The sequence below is a fragment of the Filicampus tigris genome, chromosome 18, assembly GCF_054856515.1.
Source record: "Filicampus tigris isolate MCC_2025a chromosome 18, RoL_Ftig_1.0, whole genome shotgun sequence".
NCBI classification, from domain to species: Eukaryota; Metazoa; Chordata; class Actinopteri; order Syngnathiformes; family Syngnathidae; genus Filicampus; species Filicampus tigris.
The window spans coordinates 14,985,977-15,010,211 of record NC_141234.1 but is presented as its reverse complement, the minus strand read 5'-3'; the positions used below and the strand labels follow the sequence as shown (position 1 = coordinate 15,010,211).

The 24,235-nt window shown below is 40.7% G+C and overlaps 1 protein-coding gene across 4 annotated transcripts in view; it reads right to left on the bottom strand.

Annotated features, from left to right (window-relative positions):
* Positions 1-777: 777 nt before the first annotated feature.
* LOC147132692 (uncharacterized) overlaps positions 778-24,235 on the bottom strand; it is a 42,161-nt gene continuing 18,703 nt past the window's right edge. Inside the window, exons 2-4 of one of the 4 annotated variants that reach the window (XM_086013923.1) lie at positions 21,921-22,115; positions 6,107-6,296; positions 778-1,225 (exon numbers count right to left, since the gene is read on the bottom strand). In XM_086013923.1, coding sequence (XP_085870049.1) covers positions 6,139-6,296; positions 21,921-22,115 — 353 coding nt within the window. In that variant the 3' untranslated portion in view covers positions 778-1,225; positions 6,107-6,138. Of the gene's footprint in view, positions 6,369-20,415; positions 22,116-24,235 lie in introns of those variants that run through there. The other 3 variants (XR_015082001.1, XM_086013922.1, XM_086013921.1) reach the window with 3 other exon arrangements.

Sequence of the window (24,235 nt, the reverse complement as noted above, 5' to 3'; positions counted from 1 at the left end):
GAGAGACGTGAGCGGGATGCCAATACACCTAAGGACTCCAGCGGGCGTGGTGGACTCCAGAAAGACCGTGGCCACGGCAGGTTCCCTAGAGTGAGCCTAAGATCCTATTCTAGGACTGGAACTTGACCCACCAACTGGGACCTGATGGGTGCTGGCAGTCCAACAGAAGGAGGACAACATTGGTGAGACAAACGTCTTTGAAGTGAGAAGTGAATGTCCGGAGGTCATCGCACGTGAGTAAGTAAAACTGTGTGTGAAGTGTGAGCAAACAGTTTGATTGGGAATTGAAATATCACTGGGTATTCGATTCCATGTAATATAATTGGATAATATAGTGGGATTGGAAACAGCAGACCGGTGTGGATGCGAGAGCAAGAATTCTCTACCTGAAAAGATTGTGAAGGATCCGAATCTATATGAATGGCTTCATATTAGCCAATAGGTTAACCAAAAACCAAATTGGGAATCACACAGTGCATAATCAGTTAAAAGTCTCAGAGTCAGCGTGCTCTAACCTGAGCATGGGACCAGCTGGTGAGGATTGGCCCCGTGGGCAGGGCCAGCCAGGGAGGAGATTGTGTTTGGATTTTGGGGACAGTATAGATGTGAGGGCTGCAGGTTAGACCACACCCCTTTTCTGCCCTTGCCCGTCTCGGGTGAGAGCATTTGCGAGGATGGAAAAGCTGTCCAGATCTGCTTATTGTATGATTTCTGAACTTCAGAGATGGTAAAGAAAATTGATGAGAAAATTCAATCAACTTGTCAAGTCAAGTCAAATTTATTTATATAGCCCTTAATCACAAGAAAGTCCCTACACATATGCACCAGATCATAAACACGACATCCCCTAATCTTAACCCCCAGGAGGGCAAGTAAAAACTAAAAAAAAAACATTTGGGGAAAAGTGAGAAACCATAAAAAGGGACCGCAGATGGGGGGGGGGAGTCCCCTTCCAGGATGATCAGGCTGCAATGGATGCCGTGTGGGCAACATTGAACACACATTATAGTACTATACAGTGTTTGTTAAAGTGATGTGATAGTTAATCAAATGAAGTGCTGCAGGATGATGACATCGGTGAGGTGAGCAGGGGCCCAATGGTCGATGTAGAAATCTCCATAGCAGCGCCTCCGAGGATGTGGTCAACCTCCAATCTTGTAATAGTCAGTTGCTGTTGGATTCAACAGCAACCTCCAATTCGGTCGTCAACACCTAGTTCCCAAGCCTGGGAAAAGGGGGCAGAGAAAGAATAGAGGCAGCAGTAAAGAGGCCAAAACAAACAGTTCAACTAAATACAGAATCGTACAAATAAGTCTTAAGTCGTGTTTTAAACATTTCTACTGAGGTAGTGCCTCTAATATCCGCGGGTAGGGCATTCCAAAGCATCGGTGCCCGAAAACGCTCTGGAGCCTGCCAACTTCTTCTTGGCTCTAGGGATCACTAAAAGGCCGGTACTTTGTGACCGAAGGTTTCGGTTCGGAACATATGGTACCACAAAGTCGACAAGATAGGAAGGTGCTAAGCTGTGCAGTATTTTGTAGGTAAGTAGCAAAACCTTGAAATCGCATCTCAAGTGGACTGGGAGCCAATGCAAATTGGCTAATATCGGTGTAATATTATCGAACTTTCTCGTCCTTGTCAAGAGTCTTGCTGCGGCATTTTGGACTAACTGCAGACTTTTAATACTAGACATGGGAAGACCAGAGAGCAAAACGTTACAATAATTGAGGCGAGATGTAACAACCGCATGGATTAAAATTTCTGCATCACTGATCGACAGAATTGGACAAATTTTAGCAATATTACGAAGATGGAAAAAATGCAGTTCTAGTAATATTCTTAATGTGCATTTGAAAAGACAGAGTTGGGTTGAATATAACACCAAGATTTTTTGTTGAATCACTTTGGGTAATAGTACATTTATCGGTGGTGTTCTTAAATAGGTGCAGATGACGAGCAGGACCAATAATCAACATCTCTTTTTTTTTTATCTGAGTTAAAAGAACAAAAAATTGAGAGACATCCATTGTTTAATCTCGGCAAGGCACGCCTCTAAATTACAGCAATTAGCCGGGTTTGTTATCTTGAGCGGCACATATAATTGAGTATCGTCAAGATAACAATGAAAACTAATGTTATACTTATGTATAATATCACCAAGTGGAAGCATGTAGATGCTAAACAATAGGGGTCCTAGTATGGATCCCTGCGGGACTCCACATTTAACTTTACAAAACTCAGAAGTCGTATTGCCATGAATTACACGGTGCACCCTTTCTGAGAGGTAGGAATTAAACCAAGAAAGTCCTGAGCCTGAGATACCAACACATCCCTCAAGGCGTTCTAATAGTATGTTATGATCGATGGTGTCAAAAGCAGCACTAAGGTCAAGTAAAAGGAGTATTGATGAGGTGTCGGAGTCCATAGCTAGGAGAAGATCATTAGTTACTTTAGCGAGAGCCGTCTCAGTAGAGTGATGGGCTTTAAATCCTGACTGAAGAATTTCAAATTGATTATTAGCGGCCAAATAGTCACTAAGCTGTTGCGCTACAACTTTTTCGAGAATTTTTGCAATAAACGGCAGATTTGAAACCGGCCTATAATTACTGAGGTTCTTTGGATCAAGGTTTGGCCGCTTAAGCAGGGGTCGAATAACAGCTGTCTTAAAAGCTGCTGGTACAGTGCCCGAGGTGAGTGATAGGTTAATGATATTTAAGACGGAGGGTCCTAGGGTTGTAAACAGTTCGATGATGAGTTTACCAGGAAGCCGGTCGAGCACGCAAGTTGTCTGTTTTGCCGCACCAACTAATTTTGTTAGGCTTTCAAGATGATACTATTTTAAAAAGAGATAGGGTTGTCAGACAGTTGTCAGCCATAATGCCCCTGCAAGCATCAGCATTTGCGGAATTCAACAGGGTTTTAGGAGCGATGTCCTTAATCGCATCCAGTATGCGCGCAATCTTCTGCGTAAAGAATTGCATGAAGTCATGGGCTGAATGGGAGGAGCTTTATGTGGTCGGCAGCTGTTGCGTTAGCATTGCCACTGTATCGACTTGTGTGGGTCTTTATTTACCTTGGATACCTTCTTGAAAGATAAACGAACACACATTGAGTAAGTAGTTGTTTTTTAAATTACAAAGAGGGCTTATGGACTCCAGACCTACAAAACATTCCAACAGTTGAAGTGAGAATTACCACAACAGAAAATTTGAATTGCTGTCCTGCTGCTAAGAAACCAGTCTTTAGAACACCCAAAGTGTTGATAAACTGGACCAAATTCTCTAAAATAGGTATGGGAAGTGATAAAATAAAACCAAGGGATATACTGCAGTCTAACGATTGGAAGTTTGTCAGTGGAAAATATAGGATTTTGATAAAAAAGGAATGTGTTGAAGGATAAAGAAAAAATGAGTGACATCAGGTTGATGTTGTGGTAAAGAAGGATATTGGGCAAGAGAGGAAATATGGAAAATCTAGTGAGACTATAAATCTGAATTAGTGATGTCAAGGTTGCAGCGTTAACGGGCGGTAATTAAATTTTGTCCGAATGGTTACATCTTTCCCTTGAAACATTTTGCATGCTTGAATCAATGCTGGTAACTCAGCTAATTGTGCTGAACACATTGACTTCAACGTTCCTTGAAATAAAATCTTGGTCTGTGTTTTAACTACATATCCCATCCTCTTTGCGGCCATCTTCCCCTTTGCTAGCTAATCCGTCAACAAAACTACTTCTCCAGTTGGGAGAGGAATGTCAGTTAGGTCGAGTCGCGGTTTGGTGGAAATTTGGACTTGGCTACCACAGTCGTGTGGCGTGCCATCTACTGGTGTGGGCAGAAGTATCGCTGGGTTTAATGCGCCACACCTTATAATGTTAATGTGTCCCTGTGATAGGAGAAGCGCGGTGCAGTGTAGGTGTCGTGCTGGTGACAAAAATATCATTTTCGTTTCTAAGAGCAGCACGGAGACTGCATGTGGGACCTTCAACGTTAAAGGATGAAACCACACTGCTTCTGCCGATGTCTCGACTGCCAATGCTGCGGCCAGCACTGCTTGGACGCACTCAGGAGTAGCTCTAGCCACAGGATCAAGTTGTTGTGAATAATAAGCTACAGGCCTAATTTTTGTTCCATGTTTTTGCATCAACGTCGAGGTCATAAAACCTTGCTTAACTGTGACTGTTTGTTCAAAAGGTTTGTCATAATTTGGCAAAGCAAGTACTGATGAGTTCTAACAGAGGCGCAGAAGGCTTTGCCGCCTTCATGACTGCTTCCTCTGTGTTTCCCCATTCTAATCATAGTTCCTCATCTGAGGACGGCTCCGCATCTATCTTCTATCTTTTTGGTATTGTTTGCATTGTCGTGCAATGTGGTCTGTTTTACCGCAATTAAAACATCTGCCTTCTTTGAGCCATTGTTGTTTCTCTGGGGTCAATTTGGAGGGATCAAATGGCCTTTTTTTTTCTTCCAATTTTATAATAAGGATCTTTCTTGGTGTTTTATTTATTTATTTTCGGTATAATATAAAGTCTCATGGCTCTCAGTCTTCTTTTTCTTGTTCTCAACTCGCTCTAAATTTCGTGCATAATTTAAAATTCTCAATTCAGGTTATGTCTTTTAAATAACATATCTTATGCAAATATACACTACTTTTACTAGCACAAAAATATAAACCATGCTAAACATTATTTCTATGGCTTAAGTTAAATTTCTTGTGTAGTCTATAACATAAAGTCAATTTTCTTTGTGTTTATTTTTGTTTCAAATTGCTTCAAATGAAATTTGCAAACATATTATTGGTCATTATATTGTAATACAGTTTATATATGGCCTAACGTATTTTAAAAATATTGTATGGATTACATACTAGTATGTAACAGTCAAGATTTAAATTAGTTTGACCCAATCAGCATATTAAATTTATAAGTTATCAGAAGCAAATTACTATAACTTTGTTAAAGTGTTGTAAATATTACTTTAAAAACAAAACAAACAAAAAACTCCAGACAAAGGTCTAAATGTACAGACTAATAGCATGTCTGTTATTCTGTCAAAATTAGCATTTTACTCCGAGCGTATTATTACTTTGGCACTTTATAAGTACATAGCAAGTTAACTCCAATGCAATATTTGTTTGTACAAGGAAACCATACTTCAATTTATACATTTGCACTTTAAATTATTTTTTCTTCTTCAAAATAATTAATTCAATAAATGTTGTCGAGTCTAAAAGGAACTCAAATTATTATAGTATCTATACTATATATATTATTTTATATATTATCAATATATTTTACATGTTTAAACCTGTTCTTGTTTTGTCGCAAAAAATAAATAATCGTTTGAGAAATCGTGATTTCAATTATTGCCAATAATTAATGATAGTTATTTAATAAAATAATTAATCATAAACGGCTGCTGTCGCGGCCATTGTTAAGTCCTCATCATTTTTTTTTTCTTTTCTCTGCTGTTTTCTTTGCTCGTTTTATTACTCCAGCCCAACGAGGGCTTTACACTTAAACCATTGTTTCCCGTGTCCACTGTTCTTTCTCTTTTCTTTATATTTCAACGCCAATTTACTCAATACGCTTCTCAATTCTACACTATCATCTAGATCACCTGAAAAACCATACTTGTTTCTCCATTTTTGCACAAATTGTGTTGACCCTTTATAATCTCCTTCTGCAAACCGTATTTTTTCCTTCAACTCTTCTCAATAACAACAAGTTGTTGTCCCCATGCACTGGAGGTCTTATTTGCTTTCACCATTCTATTTATGTATTTTTCCTTTGTTCAGAGAAAAATGCTACGTGCCTGGTGTCGTGTCAGATACCAAGCTTCTACTCCCAATTGGAGCGGGTACCTTCTGGGCATTTATACTCGCGACCGGTTCACCAATTTTAGATTTCTCTTAACTCAGGACAGTCACACAACATTCACATTCACACTCACAGAAGTGATCAATTTCTGTGTCCTGAAAGCCAAGCTTTCACTTCGGGAATTAGCTTTATTACTTACTATCCATAGTCAGGTTTTCACTTTACTATACTTCAGAATCATTAACTTTAACAATTCTTACTATCCTGTCAGTTTAACCATACACTGACCTTAGGTTCCTGCAATCTCTCCGCTGGTCGAGTCACTTGGGTTCGTTGGATGGTGTTTGCGTTCGTCCAGTGAGCGGTGTTCGACTTCTGGCCTCGTGGAAAGGAGGACTTCCAGGACCCAGTGGGTTCTGACGGTGCATCGATTGGTTCAGTCGTCGTCGATCGTACACCGAAGAGAAGGCGTTACCATCTGGCTCGAAGGACCACGTTTTAGAATGTCAGGAAAGTCCACTCGGAAGACAGAGACAAGCCTAATAGAGGACTATAAAAGATAAGATAAGAATGCCTTTATTGATCCCACAGTGGGGACATTTTCATTGTTACAGCAGCAAAGATATAGGTTACACAGGGACGGCGGCATAATGTAGCCATTAATGTATAACATTGACGGCAAACATTCGGGATCAAACCTGTGTAAATATAAACAGTAACATGTGTATATACACATGTATATACACACCAACATACATCTACATAAAAAGTATGAGGAACACTCATTTTGGCCTGTACATAGTACAGAGGAAAAAATACTCTAAGTGACAGTGCTGCAATGCTGTAGTGAAATGTAAGGGACAGCATAGGATAAAAGTAAAACTAGACTAACAGTAGTGGGGAATGTTGAGTATTGCACGGTATTACAGTAGTGGGGAATATTGGGTATTGCACGATATGAGCTCAGGTGCAGGACTGCACAATTGTACTAATGTCCGCCAGTTTGTAGAGATGTTCCCAATGTTCTTGTTAAAGAGGCAAGAAGGAACGGCGGAATCTCTCCTTTGCACAGCGAGGGTGTAACAGTCTGTCACTGAAGGAGCTGTGGAGTGCTGTTAGGGTGCCTTGGAGGGGGTGGTCCGGGTTGTCCAGCGTTGATGACAGCTTGGCCAACATCCTCCTGTCCCCCACCGAGTCCACAGAGTCCAGGGAGCAGCCCAGGACAGAGCCGGCCCTCCTGACCAGTTTGTCCAGCCGCTTCTTGTCCCGGGCCTGCCCAGGTGACCACTCCCTGGAAGATGACCGATGCAACCACCGAGTCATAAAAGTTCCTGAAGAGTGTCCCCTGAACCCCAAAAGACCTCAGTCTCCTGAGTAGGAAGAGTCTGCTCTGACTCTTCCTATAGAGGTGTGTTGTCGCACCAGTCCAGTTTATTGTTCAGATGAACACCCAGGTACTTGTAAGTTGAGACTCTCTCAACATCTGTTCCCCGGATATTCACTGGTGCAGGTGAAGAGTGCTGGCGCAACAAAGCAACTCAGACCAGCCATGATTGACTTTTCTTACGCGCGGGACAGTGGAGGCCACTCAAGGTGGTTTCTCCCCCAGTCTGTCAGCCTCCGTGCCCCCCACATGCTCTTTTTATTCAGTACAAGCTGCATGCATTAAAAGATACATACACATGACAATAGCGGTACTTCCTCTTATCTGCACGTTGCAACAGTCTGCGGTTAAACGTCTTCTCTTGACAGCTTCCTGTTTGACACTTTGCACGGCACATTTTACTCCATATGGAGACTATGTGAGTGAGGTCAACAAACGGTCACCACAGGACATTCAAGGAAATGAAACTTTTAACATGATATTAATGTAATTGTGGATTTCTCTCACAGTTCATAAAGTCAGTTTAAAGGAGGAACACACGACGTGCTGATAGCACCTACAGTATAGCACAGCATAACATCAGACAATCACGTTCGTGTGCACTTCAGGGACCACTTGGAAAACAAACTCTGAGAATATTACAAATATGGTCATTACACACACATACTTTATTTGCATATATGATTGTCATTGTTCCGAGGCTTTTGCGTTTTTGTTTTAGTGGTGAATGAGAGGTGCTGTTGACTACAGAAGGAGTGTTGATGGCTTCAATCTGGAAATTTTGATTATCATCTCATGAGGATTTGTTGTTGTGGTGAAGAGATGCATTACATACGAACAGTATGTTGAACGTATACATACGTCTTTGGTTACGTAGGGTAACAGCGGTTTGCAGAAAAATATGGCATATTTTTGAGATGGTTCGAATTGCGATTAATTACGATCAATTATTTTTTTGAGCTGTGGTTAACTCGATTAAGCTGTTTAATCGTATGGCAGACCTAGTCTGAATATACAGTGCCTTGAAAAAGTATTCACCCACCTTGACATTTTTTGTGTTTTGTTGCCTCACAGTCTGGAATTAAAATGGATTGTTTGAGGGTTTGCATCATTTAATTTACAGAACATGCCCACAACTTTGAAGATGTGATATATTTTTTTATTGTGAAGCAAACAACAAATAGGACAAAATAACAGAAAACATCATTGTGCATAAGTATCCCGGGGTTACATTTGGTGTCTGGACTGCCTCTCCGATTAATGCCCTCCTTGCCTGGTCTGTGAGTTTTGGTGGGCGACCCTCTCTTGGCAGGTTTGTTATGGTGCCATGTTGTTTGCATTTAATGATGATGGTTTTGATGGTGCTCCTGGGGGATCATCAAAGATTTGGATATTTTTTATAACCCGACCCAGACTTGTACTTCTCAAGAACTTTGTCTCTGACTTGTTTGGGGAGTTCTTTGGTCTTCATAGTGGCGTTTGGTTAGCGGTGCCTCTTCATTCGGTGTTGGAGCCTCTGGGGCCTTTGAGAAGAGGTGTATATATACTGACAGATCATGTGACACTTAAGATTGCACACGAGTGGACTTTGTTCCACTATTTACATGACTTCTGAAGGTAATTGGTTGAAACAGAGCATTTCAGGGACTTCATAACAAAGGGGGTCAGTACATATGCACAAGGCAATTTTCAGTTTTTCATTGTTTAAATTTTTTTTTTTTTATATGTATATTTCTCATTTCACTTCAAACACTTCACATATACTATTTTGTGCAGATCCATCAAATAAAATCCTGATTTAAATATCAGTTAAATTATAGGTTGTAATGTAACATATCAGGTAAAAGGCCAAGTGGGGTGAATACTTTTTCAAGGCACTGTATATAAATTGTAAAAAATGGCTGCATGTGCTAGTGACATAAAATAAGAAACAAAACAAAAAATGAAAGTAATTTAATGAATCAGAAGAAGTTTTTGTGAAATGTTGCAGGGCTTAGTGTTCAGCATGGGACTAGACTTGTCATTTATAGCAAGCCCTTATCTAGATGGCAGATTGTAAAGGTCATTTTGTGACCTCAGGATTTAGTACGGACCAGGCACAGAGTGCCCTGAGGGAACACGTATGCAGAGAAAATTAAGAAATTACAGGACAGGAGCATGTGTTAGCAATGGAAGATAACACATTTAGACAATGTCTCATTAGGAGACATACAACAAAGTCTCAAAGTTGGACGAGAACTTTGGGTAGAAGAAAAAAGCGTGCAGCATCAGAAGACATCTAGGCGTGACCAACCAATGAGCTTATTCTATTTAATAATATACGAATAACTAAAATAAAGTAAAATAAATTATTTAAAAGGGGTGGATGTGCTGAATCATGGTGTGCCACATGCTTCAAAGGCGGGAGCATTGGTACTGTACGTCAATATTATACAACTTATGGTTCTATTCTTATTCAAAGAGGATCGATGATTATTCTAACCGATGTTTCCTGTGACCTGCACGCAACAGGAGACTTCCAAGCAGCACATTTTTACATTTTTCTTTATGTTACTTAATTTATATTGCATAATCTTTAGTCCGACTAGCTAGATCCCAGCTTGCGGTCATTATTCAAAGATCCCAAGTCAAGGTGGGGTTAATACATCAATATTTGTCTTTAAAAGATATTGAGAGTTTACAGAAGCAGCTGCCCGGACTGGCTGGTGGTGGTGGTGAAACATGGGTCCAGGCGCTGAGAGGAAAACTAACGGATGGCAGGAGCCTGGGGTGTGATGACGTGTGGTCGCGATCAACTGTGACAACTTTCCTGCTTACTTGCTGATGGTGCCGGAGAAGATCCCGGACTGCGACCCTCCCATGGACCCCGGTCTACATCTCTAAAATTGCATAAGTATTTGGATAGATATGACACCCCCAGGGTTATTTATAGAATTGCTTTGCTTGACACACTGTCAGCTGAAGTTAAAACTGAACTTATGAAAGACCCTGCACTCATGGCAGGGGGCGAGAGTTACTTTAATTGTCAGGTGTCTCACCATTTGAACATTTTTGTTGACAGATAAAGGACATGCGAGAGATAAAGGACATGCAAGGACAAGTTCTGAAGTTACAATTGGCTCAGGCCTGACAAGCGGCCACTGACAACATAGAAGAAGGGAAAAAGAATAAGTAATTGGAAGCAGAAAGGCAGATGTGGATGGCGCAGGGCTCGACGAGATGATGAGGCAGAAGTCGTGAAAGGGGGGTACACTAACGGAGGCAGGGGAAGCGCTTGCCAACCTCCACCGAGTCAAGCATGCTTCACTTTGGACACTGTCAATGTATTGCTCCCCCACAGATGCAACAGCACCTCCAGTGGAACCTGGAGGGGCCCAACTCAATGAGGAGGCTATGGAGCTACACGCGGCAGAGGTGGATGCAGCCCATGGAGGGGAGACGACCACCTTAAGGGGGTTTACAGGGGTGCCCATGAGTCTGCCGATTCCAATACCAATACCATTAAAGACAAAAGGTGATGGACATCACTAATGTGTCCTGAGAAAAAGGGGGACCTCCAGTGAAGCTGATGGGAAGAGATCAGCTTATCAAAACCGGGGCTAATGTCATTTGCAGCCCAGAGAGACTGACAATACGGTTCCCAGAGGGGACCGTGATGAACTGTGGACGGAAATTGTCCGTCAGATGTAACGGCGTAACATGAACTATATTTATTGGGCTTCACTTCAAACAGAAACCAAAGGCGGAGGCGGCGTCTACTTGGTCTTCCTGCGGTGGAAACCCTGGATTGACTTTCATGCCTCTACAGCCCTCCGATCGACCCCCTCCATCTCACACTGTGTTATGACAGAAATGATAATCTGGTTTACAGAGAAGCATCTGAGACGGTATAGTGATAACACGTGTCACGGACTCGTCCTGCATAGGTTTTTAGTGTAGAGTCAATAAAAAGCAAATAAATAAGATAAATTAATAAAATTAAAGATATAAAATTTCGAGCGGTGAATTGGGGAAAATTTAAATGTTCTTGTTTTGAATATGATCCAGAAGAAAAAAAAAATCAGTAGTGGCGTTAATCAGAAAATTATTGTCTACATGAATTGTTTAGTGTTGCTGACGGAAAAGAAACCAACTAGTGATAGACAGAAACCTGTGTCGATAAATAAGCATGTTCATACTGGTTAGAAAGGGAACGTACAATCGTCCACGATGACTTCAAATAGCATAACTGGGATTTTATCTGAAAATTCTGAAATATTAATGAAAGAGGTGGTTACTTGAGCAACAGCAGACTCTTGGAATGGAAGTGGAGGATTATTTTTCGGAGTCTGATTGGTCACCTGCAGAGTTGAGGAATAATTTGCGCGCTTTGTCAAGACGAGAAGCTAAATGAAAGACTTATGGATTTGATTCCTTGGCATTACGAGGCACCGACATGAAGGCTGGTAGAAATATGTGGTGTCAACAATTGACACATTCGGTTAGAGAATCAATATTAGTGAAGGGTCCGTGTCTCGTAAGGGTTCCGACACCTTGTACATTATTTTCTGTTTTTGAGTTAATTCCAGTGCCAGTAGCACGCACCTGTCAATATTGTTTGCCACTTGGTTGATGCATGAACAATCTGAGAAAACTCCCATATGACGTGATGACAATTCGGAGCAGTAAGAAGCCCGTGAAGGTTTACCATAGTGTTAAGAACAATTGAGGAAAGAAAGACATGGCACAATTTCATAATTTGGAATCATATCATTGGAGGATTAGTTTGGATGAGAAATGGGGAATAGGTCTTTTTCCATGGTACGGTGTTACCTTTTTGGCGGGTCACATTGATAACATTACTTACACTCTCCAGGGGTTTGCTAACGAGACTATTAGGGGATTTAGATTTATTGTCATGTTTGTTATTTTGGTTTATTAGGTGTTATTTTTCATGCAGTGTTGCCCATCTGAGTCAGTCATGTCCAGGCTATGGTTAGAGGTGAGGTGCAAGGTTTTTTTTCCCTGATTGAGTTATTGCATTTGTTGTGTTATTATGAACTATTTATTTATCGACGGCTTGATGGTCATTTTATCTTATTTTGATCTCATACCTTACTCTGAACATGACTGTCTTTGCCTAGTGTGGTGTTGTTTACATGAACTGTGTGTTTTATGTATGCGGTACATACATCCTACTAGCAGATGTTTTATTTTTGCAGAACACGTGGAGCTGCTCGGGGTCCCGCATATGATTCGATGGACGATGTTGGACTAATGAGAGGACTATGATATATGGACACCGGGCCCTGGACAGTTTCACCCTGTTCGAAGATGCGCTGCTTTGTCAGTGTTTTGGACTCTGCGTCGCGCACACACACTGGGGGCAACACTGGAGAGGACATTGTTTACTGTGTTTTGTTTTAATTAGCATGTAGCGTGGATGTTTTGTTTCATTTATAAGTATGTGATTTTATGTGTTCACCATTTAGGCGTATTCGGTAGCTAGTTTTTATGCTCAACTTTAGTTCTTGTTTTGGATGTTTTGATTTGATGCTGTTTTGACTTTGTAACAGAGGTCCTTTGTTCTGATTGGCTGGTGAAAAAAAGGGTCACTGATGTGTTTAGGAAGAGCTTCTATCTTTTTCTCTCTCGAATCGCAGAAGAGTTTTTTTTATCGGCGGAAGTTCGGCGAATCCTTGATTCTCCCATGTGGATCACACTAAATTGTTACTGTTATCCTCGGCTCAATTTGGGGGATTGCTTTTGGATGAGAAACTCTGCCGTGACCAGTAAACTGGTGTTGGGATTTGAATTGATTGATGAAGTATATTTTAAAATAGATTAATACAGTCATAGCTGGAATGCCCCTATAGTTAGGTGGCAGATATCGCCATTGAACCTCTGGAATGCTCTTAGCTCAGGGGAAGATACTTTGCAGGCCTACTGGGGTTAACAGGTTCGTACAGGTTCTTCAGGTGGAAAAGCCTGGGGCGCTCAAGAAGTGAACATGCGTGTAAAGCAGCCCTCGGGCCTGCCTGTCGTAAACTGACCATTCTCAAGATAGTCAATCTTAGGGGGGTGCAAGCTGAAGCAGACTTTGTGGCGCCTCACGCTATATGATACATTTTTTTTCTTGAAGGTATTCAGGCGGGAAACAGACAAAGAAATTAGCCATTCAGTGTAACCAATGCATATGTAATTACCAAGTTTGAATATTCATCCTGCTCCCCATAAGAAGGAAGACGTGAGAAAGGATGAGCACGTGTGCGCGCGGCAACTCAGAGAACAACTTTTTTTGGCATCAGCTGTATTGGTCTTAATAAAATCTTATTGTCCAATCAACCGATTGTTGGAGAAGTCTTTTGCATCATCAATCCAGCTTGGCCTTGCGTCTGTTCCGGACAGACGCATCGACTGATCCTGCTCCTCAAAAAAAAAATACACTACACATACCAAAGCCAAAAAGGCATGGATGGAAAATTGATGGTATGTTGATAATAAAGTGATAAGCATATTGCAATACTGAATTATTATTGTTACTTTCTAGACCACGGGTGTCAAACTAATTTTTGTCATGGGCCACATCATAGTTACGGTGTCCCTCAGCGGGCCGTTACAACTGTGGGTCCATATAGATGTATTATCCCCTTAAATTATCACATACACATTACAAATTGATGGATAACTAGTTTTGAAATCAGAATCCTGCAAAAAATTGCTCAAATATTTTTCAATTCCTTCTGAAGGAGGGATTAGTTAAAAAATCTAATTTTGAAGTGTTGTTAAAAGTGAAGACAATATGCAAGAATCATGAAGTCGACACACATTATTTGCCTTCACGGGCCACTTAAAATGAGATCACGGGCCGGATCTGGCCCCCGGCCTTGAGTGTGACAACAGTGTTCTAGACTCTTGACTAAAATGGATGACCATACCTGTCAACCCCAGGTTGTACTGCATCTTACAAAAGTTGTAATTTGCCCATACTTATCTGAATATAATCTTACACATTACACATGCTTGTGCGTGACCTGTGGGTGTGTTGTGCGCATGCGTGAGGAAGCGCTTGGAAGACCCTTGTCTCCGACTGACGTGTGTTGTGGGGCTACTAGGCTCCCCCTTTTCGATGACATGCGAAAACTCCGGCCTTGGAGAAAGTCTCCCCTGCATTTCCCGACTGTGGTTAGGTGACAAAAACAGGAATGGATAACACTGATAATAATTGACATTGGCCGTACAGATTTGCTATGTACAGCGTACATGTTTGAAAAGGTGTTTGCACCTGTACAAATTACGCCGAAAGTGTACAACTTGACAGGTATGGATAACTAGTTAGGCAAGCTATACATGTAGCTTGCATCATCCGTTTCTTACAGGTTGTCATGATGTGGCAAGATGCAAGACGGGGAGGACCCAAATGCGAGAGGGCGAGGCATGAGGACTGGTTAAGATGTTTTAATGAACCCGAAATGAAACACAATAGACCGGATAATGAGGCTTGGTGTGGTTACGGGGCTTGGCTTGTGGAGGTGACGAGGCTTGATGAGACAGGACAACAGGTTCCACCGACAGCACCATAGACTACGACAACTAGGACAACAGCGAATACCCGGCAATGACCCGACAAGGACGGAACAAAAACTAGCAACTTAAATACAAGCACACTGACGAGACAATGAGAAACACCTGGACAAGAGACACAAGGTAGGAGGGAGCTGATTGGCCAACACTAGGGAGTGGAAGGCACACATGTGGACACAATAATCATGACGAGACAGACACAGAACACTGAGCAAAACATGAAACTAAAGAAAGCCCAAAACCAAAACAAACCAAACATGACACAGGTATGCTGACATTAGACTGGATGCAGGACCACCAGCACCAATGGCGTGCAAGTGTGGGTGGAGCTGTAAGGTAAGGTTCCAGACTGCTCCTGTCTTGCCAACAAAGGGAAGTGCCAGAAATGTGCAAACTGCAAACCTGCACCAACCAGTGGGAAGAGAAAGAGGATGTAGAACAGGGGTGCCCACACTTTTTCAGCCTGAGAGCTACTTATGACATGACCGAATCAAAATGATATACCACCCACTAAAAATGCAAAACACATTATTTATAAATACTGTGTATTGAGAATTATTTTTATATGTACCGTATATGCTGGTGTACCTTGCATGACTGCATCAGCCTATATATAGAACAGTACAACAACAAAAATGTTTCGTAATTACTTTACTCTGATGACTTGTACTGACTGGTATCAGCCATGAACAGTAGCAGCTGATAGCCAGCCTCAAGCAGATTTGCAGTAACAACAACCGGCCCATTTGCTCCATTCGGCACGTATAAAACAAGTCAACGTTTTTGCACACTATGCTAATGCTATCAATATTGATGTCTTGGTAAAGTTCAAGAACTGTTTAAAAAAAAAAAAAAAAACGCAGGGTGAACAGGACGCTGTGGGGCTGTGTCCGATGAATATTGACAGATTGGCAAAAAAGTGTACTTGTTTTCAATCAATCAATCACATTTTATTTATATAGCACTTTTCATACATAAAAATGCAACTCAAAGTGCTTTAAAACATTCAAAGCAAAACATAGAATTATCTTCAATCAAAAGAAAAGATAAATTATTTAAAAGTTGTTGAAAGCCAAACTAAAAAGGTGTGTCTTGAGCTTCCTCTTAAAAATATCAACAGTCTCTGCAGACCTGACATCCTCTGGCAGGCTATTCCAAAGGTGAGGACCAAAATGGCTGAATGCAGCCTCGCCGTGCATTTTGGTCCTCACCCTTGGAATAAATAAAAGGCCGGCGCCAGAGGACCTCAGGATCCGCGAGGGCTGGTATGATAAAAGCAAATCAGATAAATAAGATGGCCCAAGACCATTAACACATTTATAAACTAATAAAAGTACTTTAAAATCGATCCTGAAACACACAGGGAGCCAATGCAGCAATTTCAAAACTGGCGTAATGTGCTCCCGCCCTCTGGTTCTCGTCAGCACCCGAGCGGCTGAATTCTGCAGTAGTTGCAGTGGTGAAATGCTCTTTTTCGGGAGGCCAGAGAGCAGGGCATTACAGTAATCTAAACGACAGGAAATAAAGGCATGCATCAGCACTTCCGTGTTAGCCTGAGAGAGAAACGGGCGGACTCTGGCGATATTCTTAAGGTGATAAAAACCAATCTTGGTTACATTTTTAATATGAGGAATAAAACTGAGCTCAGAGTCAAAAATGACGCCAAGGTTCTTCACACAGTGTGAGGGATTAAAAATGTGTAGTTTTGGTAAAAGCTTCTCTCTCTGACCTTCGGGACCGATAACTAAAACCTCAGTCTTGTCCTCATTGAGCTGTAGGAAATTATCTGCCATCCATGACTTGATATCTAAAATGCAATTTAAAAGGGTATCAATGGGTCCTGTGTCATCAGGAGACGCGGCAATATACAGCTGCGTGTCATCAGCATAGCTGTGAAAGCTGATGCCGTGTCCCCTGATGACATCCCCGAGGGGAAGCATATAAAGATTAAAAAGTAAGGGGCCTAAAATCGAACCTTGAGGAACCCCACATTTAATTTCATGAGTTTTAGAGGAACAAGTATCCATACTTACAAAGAAATATCGGTCTGTGAGATAGGAATAAAACCAGTCAAAAACAGTACCAGAGATGCCCACTAGATTTTTAAGTCTATTTAATAAAATTTGGTGATCTACTGTATCAAAAGCAGCGCTTAGATCCAGTAGCACCAAGACTGTGAGTTTTCTCACGTCTGCAGTGCACCTAATATCATTTAAGATCCTTAAAAGAGCAGTCTCCGTACTGTGGTTCATCCTAAAACCAGATTGATATTTCTCCAAAATATTATTTGTATTTAAAAAATGATTCAACTGGATGAAAACCAGTTTTTCTAAAATCTTACTTAAAAACGGTAAGTTGGATACGGGTCTGTAGTTATTAAAAACGCTCGGGTCAGAACCGCTCTTCTTCAGAAGGGGCTTCACCACCGCCGTTTTAAAGGCAGCGGGGAAGACGCCTGTCTGAAGAGAGCAATTGACTATATTTAAAATTTCTTCTTCAAAAAATCCATAAAATGTCTTAAAAAGAAATGTGGGAATTGGATCCAAAAGGCAGGTTGTTGGGTTTACCTGGGAGAAAACTCGAACAAGTGTCCTTGCATCAACCAGGGCAAAACTTTCCAGTGTTTCCTCATGTAAATATGATTGTCCGGGTTTATTAAAACTTGTGTTTTGACGGGCTAAAAGACTGGATCTTATGTCATCGATTTTACTTCTGAAGTGGTCTGCAAAGTCCTCACAGAGAGCATCTGTAGGTCTCTGTGGGGACTTATTAAAATCAGAACTAGTTAAAAGTTCAAAGGTGGAGAAGAGAACCCTGGGGTTGTTTTTATTGACTGTAATGAGGTTTGAGAAATAGGAAGATCTTGCCAGTTTTACTGTTTTATTGTAAGATTTCAGTTGTTCGCATAAAATTTCATAGTGTACTGTAAGTTTACTTTTTCTCCACCTCCTCTCTGCACTCCTGCATTTTCTCTTTGATATTTTGATAGCATTGTTTCTCCACGGGGGTACAGTCTTTGTTTTTGTTGTTTTAATTAAAAGTGGAGCTACTGAATCTAATGATGATTTAAGATGTAGGTTAAAATTGTCAACAATAAGATCACAGGGTGCAGGTAAAATGTCAGCAGGAGTGTTTTTTAAGATCTCGATAAAATTTTCAGCCACCTCAGAAGATAGGTAGCGTTTCTTCACTGTTCTGACCGGGACTGCTAGATGGTTAAAACTGGCGATGTTAAAATAGACACAGTAGTGGTCTGACACTGCCAAGTCAACAACAGAGGACACACCAGCAGACAAGCCATAGGTTATAACCAAATCCAGGGTGTGTCCTCTGTTGTGAGTTGGCTGCAAGACGTGCTGTTTAAAATCCAAGCAGTTTAAAAGGTTTGAAAAATCTCTGGATAGTGGGTCCGAGATGTTGTCCATGTGTATATTAAAATCGCCAGTTATTAATATCCTGTTATAACTGGAATATAAAATGGATAAGAATTCTGAAAATTCTGTAATAAAAGAAGTGGAATGATGGGGAGGTCTATAGACGGTAATGCAGAGAATAGGGGGACTGCTAAAAACAAAGGCATGGTGTTCAAACGATAAATAGCTGCTAAAAATGATCTCCTTTGATAAAAGAGTATTAATAAAAATTGATGCAGTCCCGCCTCCTCTTTTGCCATCCCTTGTAGAAAATAAAAAGTTAAAATTCGGTGGGCAAGCCTCGTTGAGAGCAACTGGAGCATCTGTACCAAGCCATGTCTCAGACAAAAGTATACCATGTAAATTATTGTCTAAAATCAGGTCGTTTATGATAAAAGTTTTGTTTAAAAGGGAGCGCACGTTCAGCACGGCCAGATTAATTATTGTGCTGGACGTGCGCTCATGGTGGTACGAATGAGCAGTATTAACATATACTAGATTACCACTGTTAAAACCACGTTGTTTGTGTGTGCAAGGGAAGCGTCTGCCGGTGATGGTTTCAATGGGAAGATTGTTCGATAGTGGTAATGATAATGAGGGCCTGCAGGGGGAGCTAGTGAGGGTGGTGGTACTGTGAGCAGCTGGTATTGGCCTGTAAGTGATGGTAGTGACATTGTCATTGCAGCGTTTATGAGTAGAAGAAGAAATATGATTGGTAAACAAGAGTCAGCTGGGAGTGGAATTGGTTACGACATGGTGGATGTTTTATACACGCCGAGTGAGCAAATGGGCGGATTTCCGGTGCTTCGCTCCGCGTCCCACCGCTCCAAATGTATCATACGCAACCGCACCCGCCCGTGTGAATTACATTGACTCCAATTGAAACGCACCGCCAGAAACATTCCCAACGCAGTTGCTGTGAACGTATCAATACAGTAGTGAGGACTGATGATAGGCTGGTGATCTACTCACAATGCCTTTGCGATCGACATAATGGGCACCCCTGATGTAGAAGTTGCCATGACCATTGGTGGCTATCATGATGATGATTGTAATTATTAGGATAATGAAGACTAATGAGTACAACTGTACATGTATGAATGTGGTAGAAGGTGAGCTCTAACTACGATACCCACTGGGAAAGTTTATTAAGTTGAAATTAAGTTCAATTTGAAACTTTAAAAAAATATATCAAAGTAGGATTTGCCACTTTGGTGACAGCAAGTGAACATTTTTTCCTTGGCCCATATTCAACTATAGGTCCCCACTTACCTCGAATTATATTGGAATATAGATTTCAGAAATTGTTTCAGTCTGTGAGTGCTTTGGTTTTTGTCATTTGTGTCAGTGTCATTCGTACTCTCAAAATTTGTTCGCCCACGCACCTCCCTCGTTGCCATGGTGACTCATCAAATCGGGGCTCCATGCTGTCTTTTCATACTTGTGGTGCACGCGCTTAAGTCCAGGTGAAAATATTCCGAGTTGAGTAAACTGATTCGAATCAGCTGTTCTGCAACCAGAAACTCAGAGTTTCCTATCTCAGAGTGGATCAACTCAGTCCTCAGAATTAGACTCAGAGTTTGTAGAACCTGCTTTGTGAAACGGACCCCAGATGTCCAAAAACAAACTATGAATGAACTAGTTCATTTTTGGAATGATGAACAATGAAAACAAAAAATCAGCTCTGAACTGAACAGGTTCATTTTAAAAGTTTTGAGCTGAAGTTTGAACTAGTTTTGAACTTTCCCCACACTGCAGGTAATGCAATTATAAAAGGGGCTTACTATATCAATATTAAAGAAATTTTACACGTACAGTACATTGACCTTAGAAAAAGAATTTTACTAAATATTTGGTTAATCGTACATGATTACAATTTTAATACATAAACTAAAAAGCCAATAAATATTAAATGTACAAAATAATGTGTATTTCAACACGAGCAAAAACAAAAAAAATGTTCTTAAATCAAAATAAACACTTTTCCATGCCATCTCCCATGAAAATTCTGGGGGGGGGAATTCCATGGCGACAAAGCGAGTCTCCAGGAGCTAACCAGCACAGACTCCAGTCGCCATCAGGTCGCCAACTGCTCTCCAAGCCAGCCAGATCGGCCCTGACGTTCAAAAACCATTGAGAGGTACTGGCTTTTCTCTTTCTCTTGCTCTTCGTATAATTCACCTTCTAGTTTTGTTGTTCGTTTCACATTTTCACACAGTGTAATTAAGGCCAGTTGATCTAGTGGAACAAGTGATTTTATTGAGGATTGTGGAAAAGGCTGTGATTTCATAAGCACAATTTCTTCTCACTCCTTTAAACACAAGCAAAAAGCGTAATGTTCAACAAATGTTACAGGCAAAGACAATTCACATCTGATTTGATTTATATTTGATATCAACATTTAAAAAAAAAAACCTTCGCCATCGCTAAGACACAATGGTTCTTCTGTCACTGATAAAATTGGCTTCGGTCTTCGTGTCTTTAAAAGGTCTTAGAAGAATTCAGAATTCAATGTCAATTTTTTTTCAAAATCATTTACACTTTTACAGTTCACCACAAAGAGACAGTTTCTTTTTTTTAATTCAAGGATTGCTTCTATTCTCACCGGCACACTTGTGTTTCTCAACATAGAGTTTACTGGAGAATCTTTGAGCACAAACACTGCAACTGAATGGTTTCTTCCTAGTGTGTGTTCTCATGTGCTTGATTAAATTTGATCTTTGAGAGCAGCTTTTACCACAATCTGAGCAGGAAAATGGTTTTTCTCCACTGTGTGTTCTTGTGTGGCTTGTTAAATGTGACTTTACAGAGAATCTTTTACCACAATCTAAGCAGGAAAAGGGTTTTTCTCCACTGTGTGTTCTTGTGTGGCTTGTTAAATGTGACTTTACAGTGAAACTTTTGCAACAAACTGTGCAGGTAAAAGGTTTTTCTCCACTGTGTGTTCTTGTGTGTTCTGTTAAATGTGACTTTACATAGAAGCTTTTACCACAAACTGAGCAGGAAAAAGGTTTTTCTCCACTGTGTGTCCTTGTGTGGTCTGTCAAATTTGACTTTTGAGAGAAGCTTTTGCCACAAACTGAGCAGGAAAACGGTTTTTCCCCACTGTGTGTTCTTGTGTGCCTTGTTAAATGTGATTTTACAAAGAAGCTTTTTCCACAAACTGAGCAGGAAAAAGGTTTTTCTCCACTGTGTGTTCTGGTGTGGCTTGTTAAATTTGACTTTACAAAGAAGCATTTTCCACAAACTGTGCAGGAAAAATTTTTTTCTCCACTGTGTGTTATTGTGTGTTGTGTTAAACTTAACTTTTGAAAGAAGCTTTTGCCACAAACTGAGCAGGAAAAAGGTTTTTCTCCACTGTGTGTTCTTGTGTGTTGTGTTAAACTTAATTTTTGAGAGAAGCTTTTGCCGCAAACTGAGCAGGAAAAAGGTTTTTCTCCACTGTGTGTTCTTGTGTGTTGTGTTAAATTTGACTTTTGATAGAAGCTTCTGCCACAAAAAGGGCAGGAAAAAGGCTTCTCTCCACTGTGTGTTCTTGTGTGCAGTTTTAAAGACCACTTTGAACTTAATGTTTTCCCACACTGAGAACATTCCCAGCATTTGTTGTCAGTGTGACATTCCTTGTAACATTTAGCTTGTTTATCATCATCACCATCATCATCATCATCATCATCAGTGTCAGGAGAGTGTGATGATGTGTCATCACTATGTGCTTGTGATGGTCCCCAGTAGTCTGAATCACCTTCTGTTGTCATGCGTTGACTTGAGCTGCTGCTTGGAGGCTCCAAACCTCTGTCCTCCTCACGCTCACCCTTGTTTTCATCTTCACTCTTTAAAGGGACAACGGGCAGTGGTGATGTGACCTCCTCTTCCTCCGTTTTGATGTGAGTGAAGTCTGGCTCCTTTTTTTCAGGAAGAAGATATTTTTCACTGATGTCTGCAGGGCACAAGAAGACAAACACACATTTGGTTTGGTCAAGTCAAATCTCAGGCAGTGACTTTGATGTGTATTGTTTCTACAGTGGTACCACCTTGACTTGTTTTTTGCTTGCAAAAAGAGTCATAGCACTTTCATGGGAGGAGGACTAGTAAGGCTAAACTCATCAATTGGATTAAGGAACTGTCCACAACTTTACCTATGGAGAAGATAATGTTTATTATAAAAGGGAAACAGTCATTATTTCAAAGTATTTGGGGTCCATTTATATGTTTGGAAAGAGTGGATCTTAGCAAAGTCAGTGAGATAGATGAGGCATAGATGCAAGTGGTCCTCTGCAATTGGATAAACTAATATTATTTCTGTTGATATTTCATTAGCATATGTGTATTGACGTGTATAGTACACTCTAAAAAACTGTTGGATCATTTCATTAACCCAATTTTTTGATTATTTGCGTTGGGTCAAAATTCTGGGTTATTTCTTATAAGGTAACCCAATTGTTGGTTCAAATGAACTATATCAATCAATCAATCACATTTTATTTACATAGCACTTTTCATGCATAAGAATGCAACTCAAAGTGCTTTAAAACATTCAAAGCAAAAAAAAAAAAAAAAAAAAGTAGTCACGCCTCCCTCAAAGCGGAGGCTCCCCCATGAGGAAACACTGGAGCTAAAAGCTGACAACGGCAGAGAACAACAAAACTAAAAGACAGAACAGTAGTATAGTCTAAGAAATAGTATCAGTAAGATAAGATAAAAAAAAAAAATAAATAAATAAATAAACTTCAATCAAATGAAAAGATAAATAATTTAAAAGTTGTTGAAAGCCAAACTAAAAAGGTGTGTCTTGAGCTTCCTCTTAAAAATATCAACAGTCTCTGCAGACCTGACGTCCTCTGGCAGGCTATTCCAAAGGAGAGGACCAAAATGGCTGAATGCAGCCTCGCCATGCATTTTGGTCCTCACCCTTGGAGTAAATAAAAGGCCGGCGCCAGAGGACCTCAGGATCCGCGAGGGTTGGTATGATAAAAGCAAATCAGATAAATAAGATGGCCCAAGACCATTAACACATTTATAAACTAATAAAAGTACCTTAAAATCGATCCTGAAACACACAGGGAGCCAATGAAACAATTTCAAAATTGGCGTAATGTGCTCCCGCCCTCTGGTTCTCGTCAGCACCCGAGCGGCTGAATTCTGCAGTAGTTGCAGTGGTGAAATGCTCTTTTTCGGGAGGCCAGAGAGCAGGGCATTACAGTAATCTAAACGACAGGAAATAAAAGCATGCATCAGCACTTCCATGCTAGCCTGAGAGAGAAACGGGCGGACTCTGGCGACATTCTTAAGGTGATAAAAACCAATCTTGGTTACATTTTTAATATGAGGAATAAAACAGAGCTCAGAGTCAAAAATGGCGCCAAGGTTCTTCACACAATGTGAGGGATTAAAAATGTGTAGTTTTGGTAAAAGCTTCTCTCTCTGACCTTCGGGACCGATAACTAAAACCTCAGTTTTGTCCTGATTGAGCTGTAGGAAATTATCTGCCATCCATGACTTGATATCTAAAATGCAATTTAAAAGGGTATCAATGGGTCCTGTGTCATCAGGAGACACGGCAATATACAGCTGCGTGTCATCAGCATAGCTGTGAAAGCTGATGCCGTGTCCCCTGATGACATCCCCAAGGGGAAGCATATAAAGATTAAAAAGTAGGGTCCTAAAATCGAACCTTGGGGAACCCCACATTTAATTTCATGGGTTTTGGAGGAACAAGTATCCAAACTTACAAAGAAATATCGGTCTGTGAGATAGGAATAAAACCAGTTAAAAACAGTACCGGAGATGCCCACTAGATTTTTAAGTCTATTTGATAAAATTTGGTGATCTACTGTATCAAAAGCAGCGCTTAGATCCAGTAGCACCAAGACTGAGTTTTCTCACGTCTGCAGTGCACCTAATATCATTTAAAATCCTTAAAAGAGCAGTCTCCGTACTGTGGTTCATCCTAAAACCAGATTGATATTTCTCCAAAATATTATTTGTATTTAAAAAATGATTCAACTGGATGAAAACCAGTTTTTCTAAAATCTTACTTAAAAACGGTAAGTTGGATAC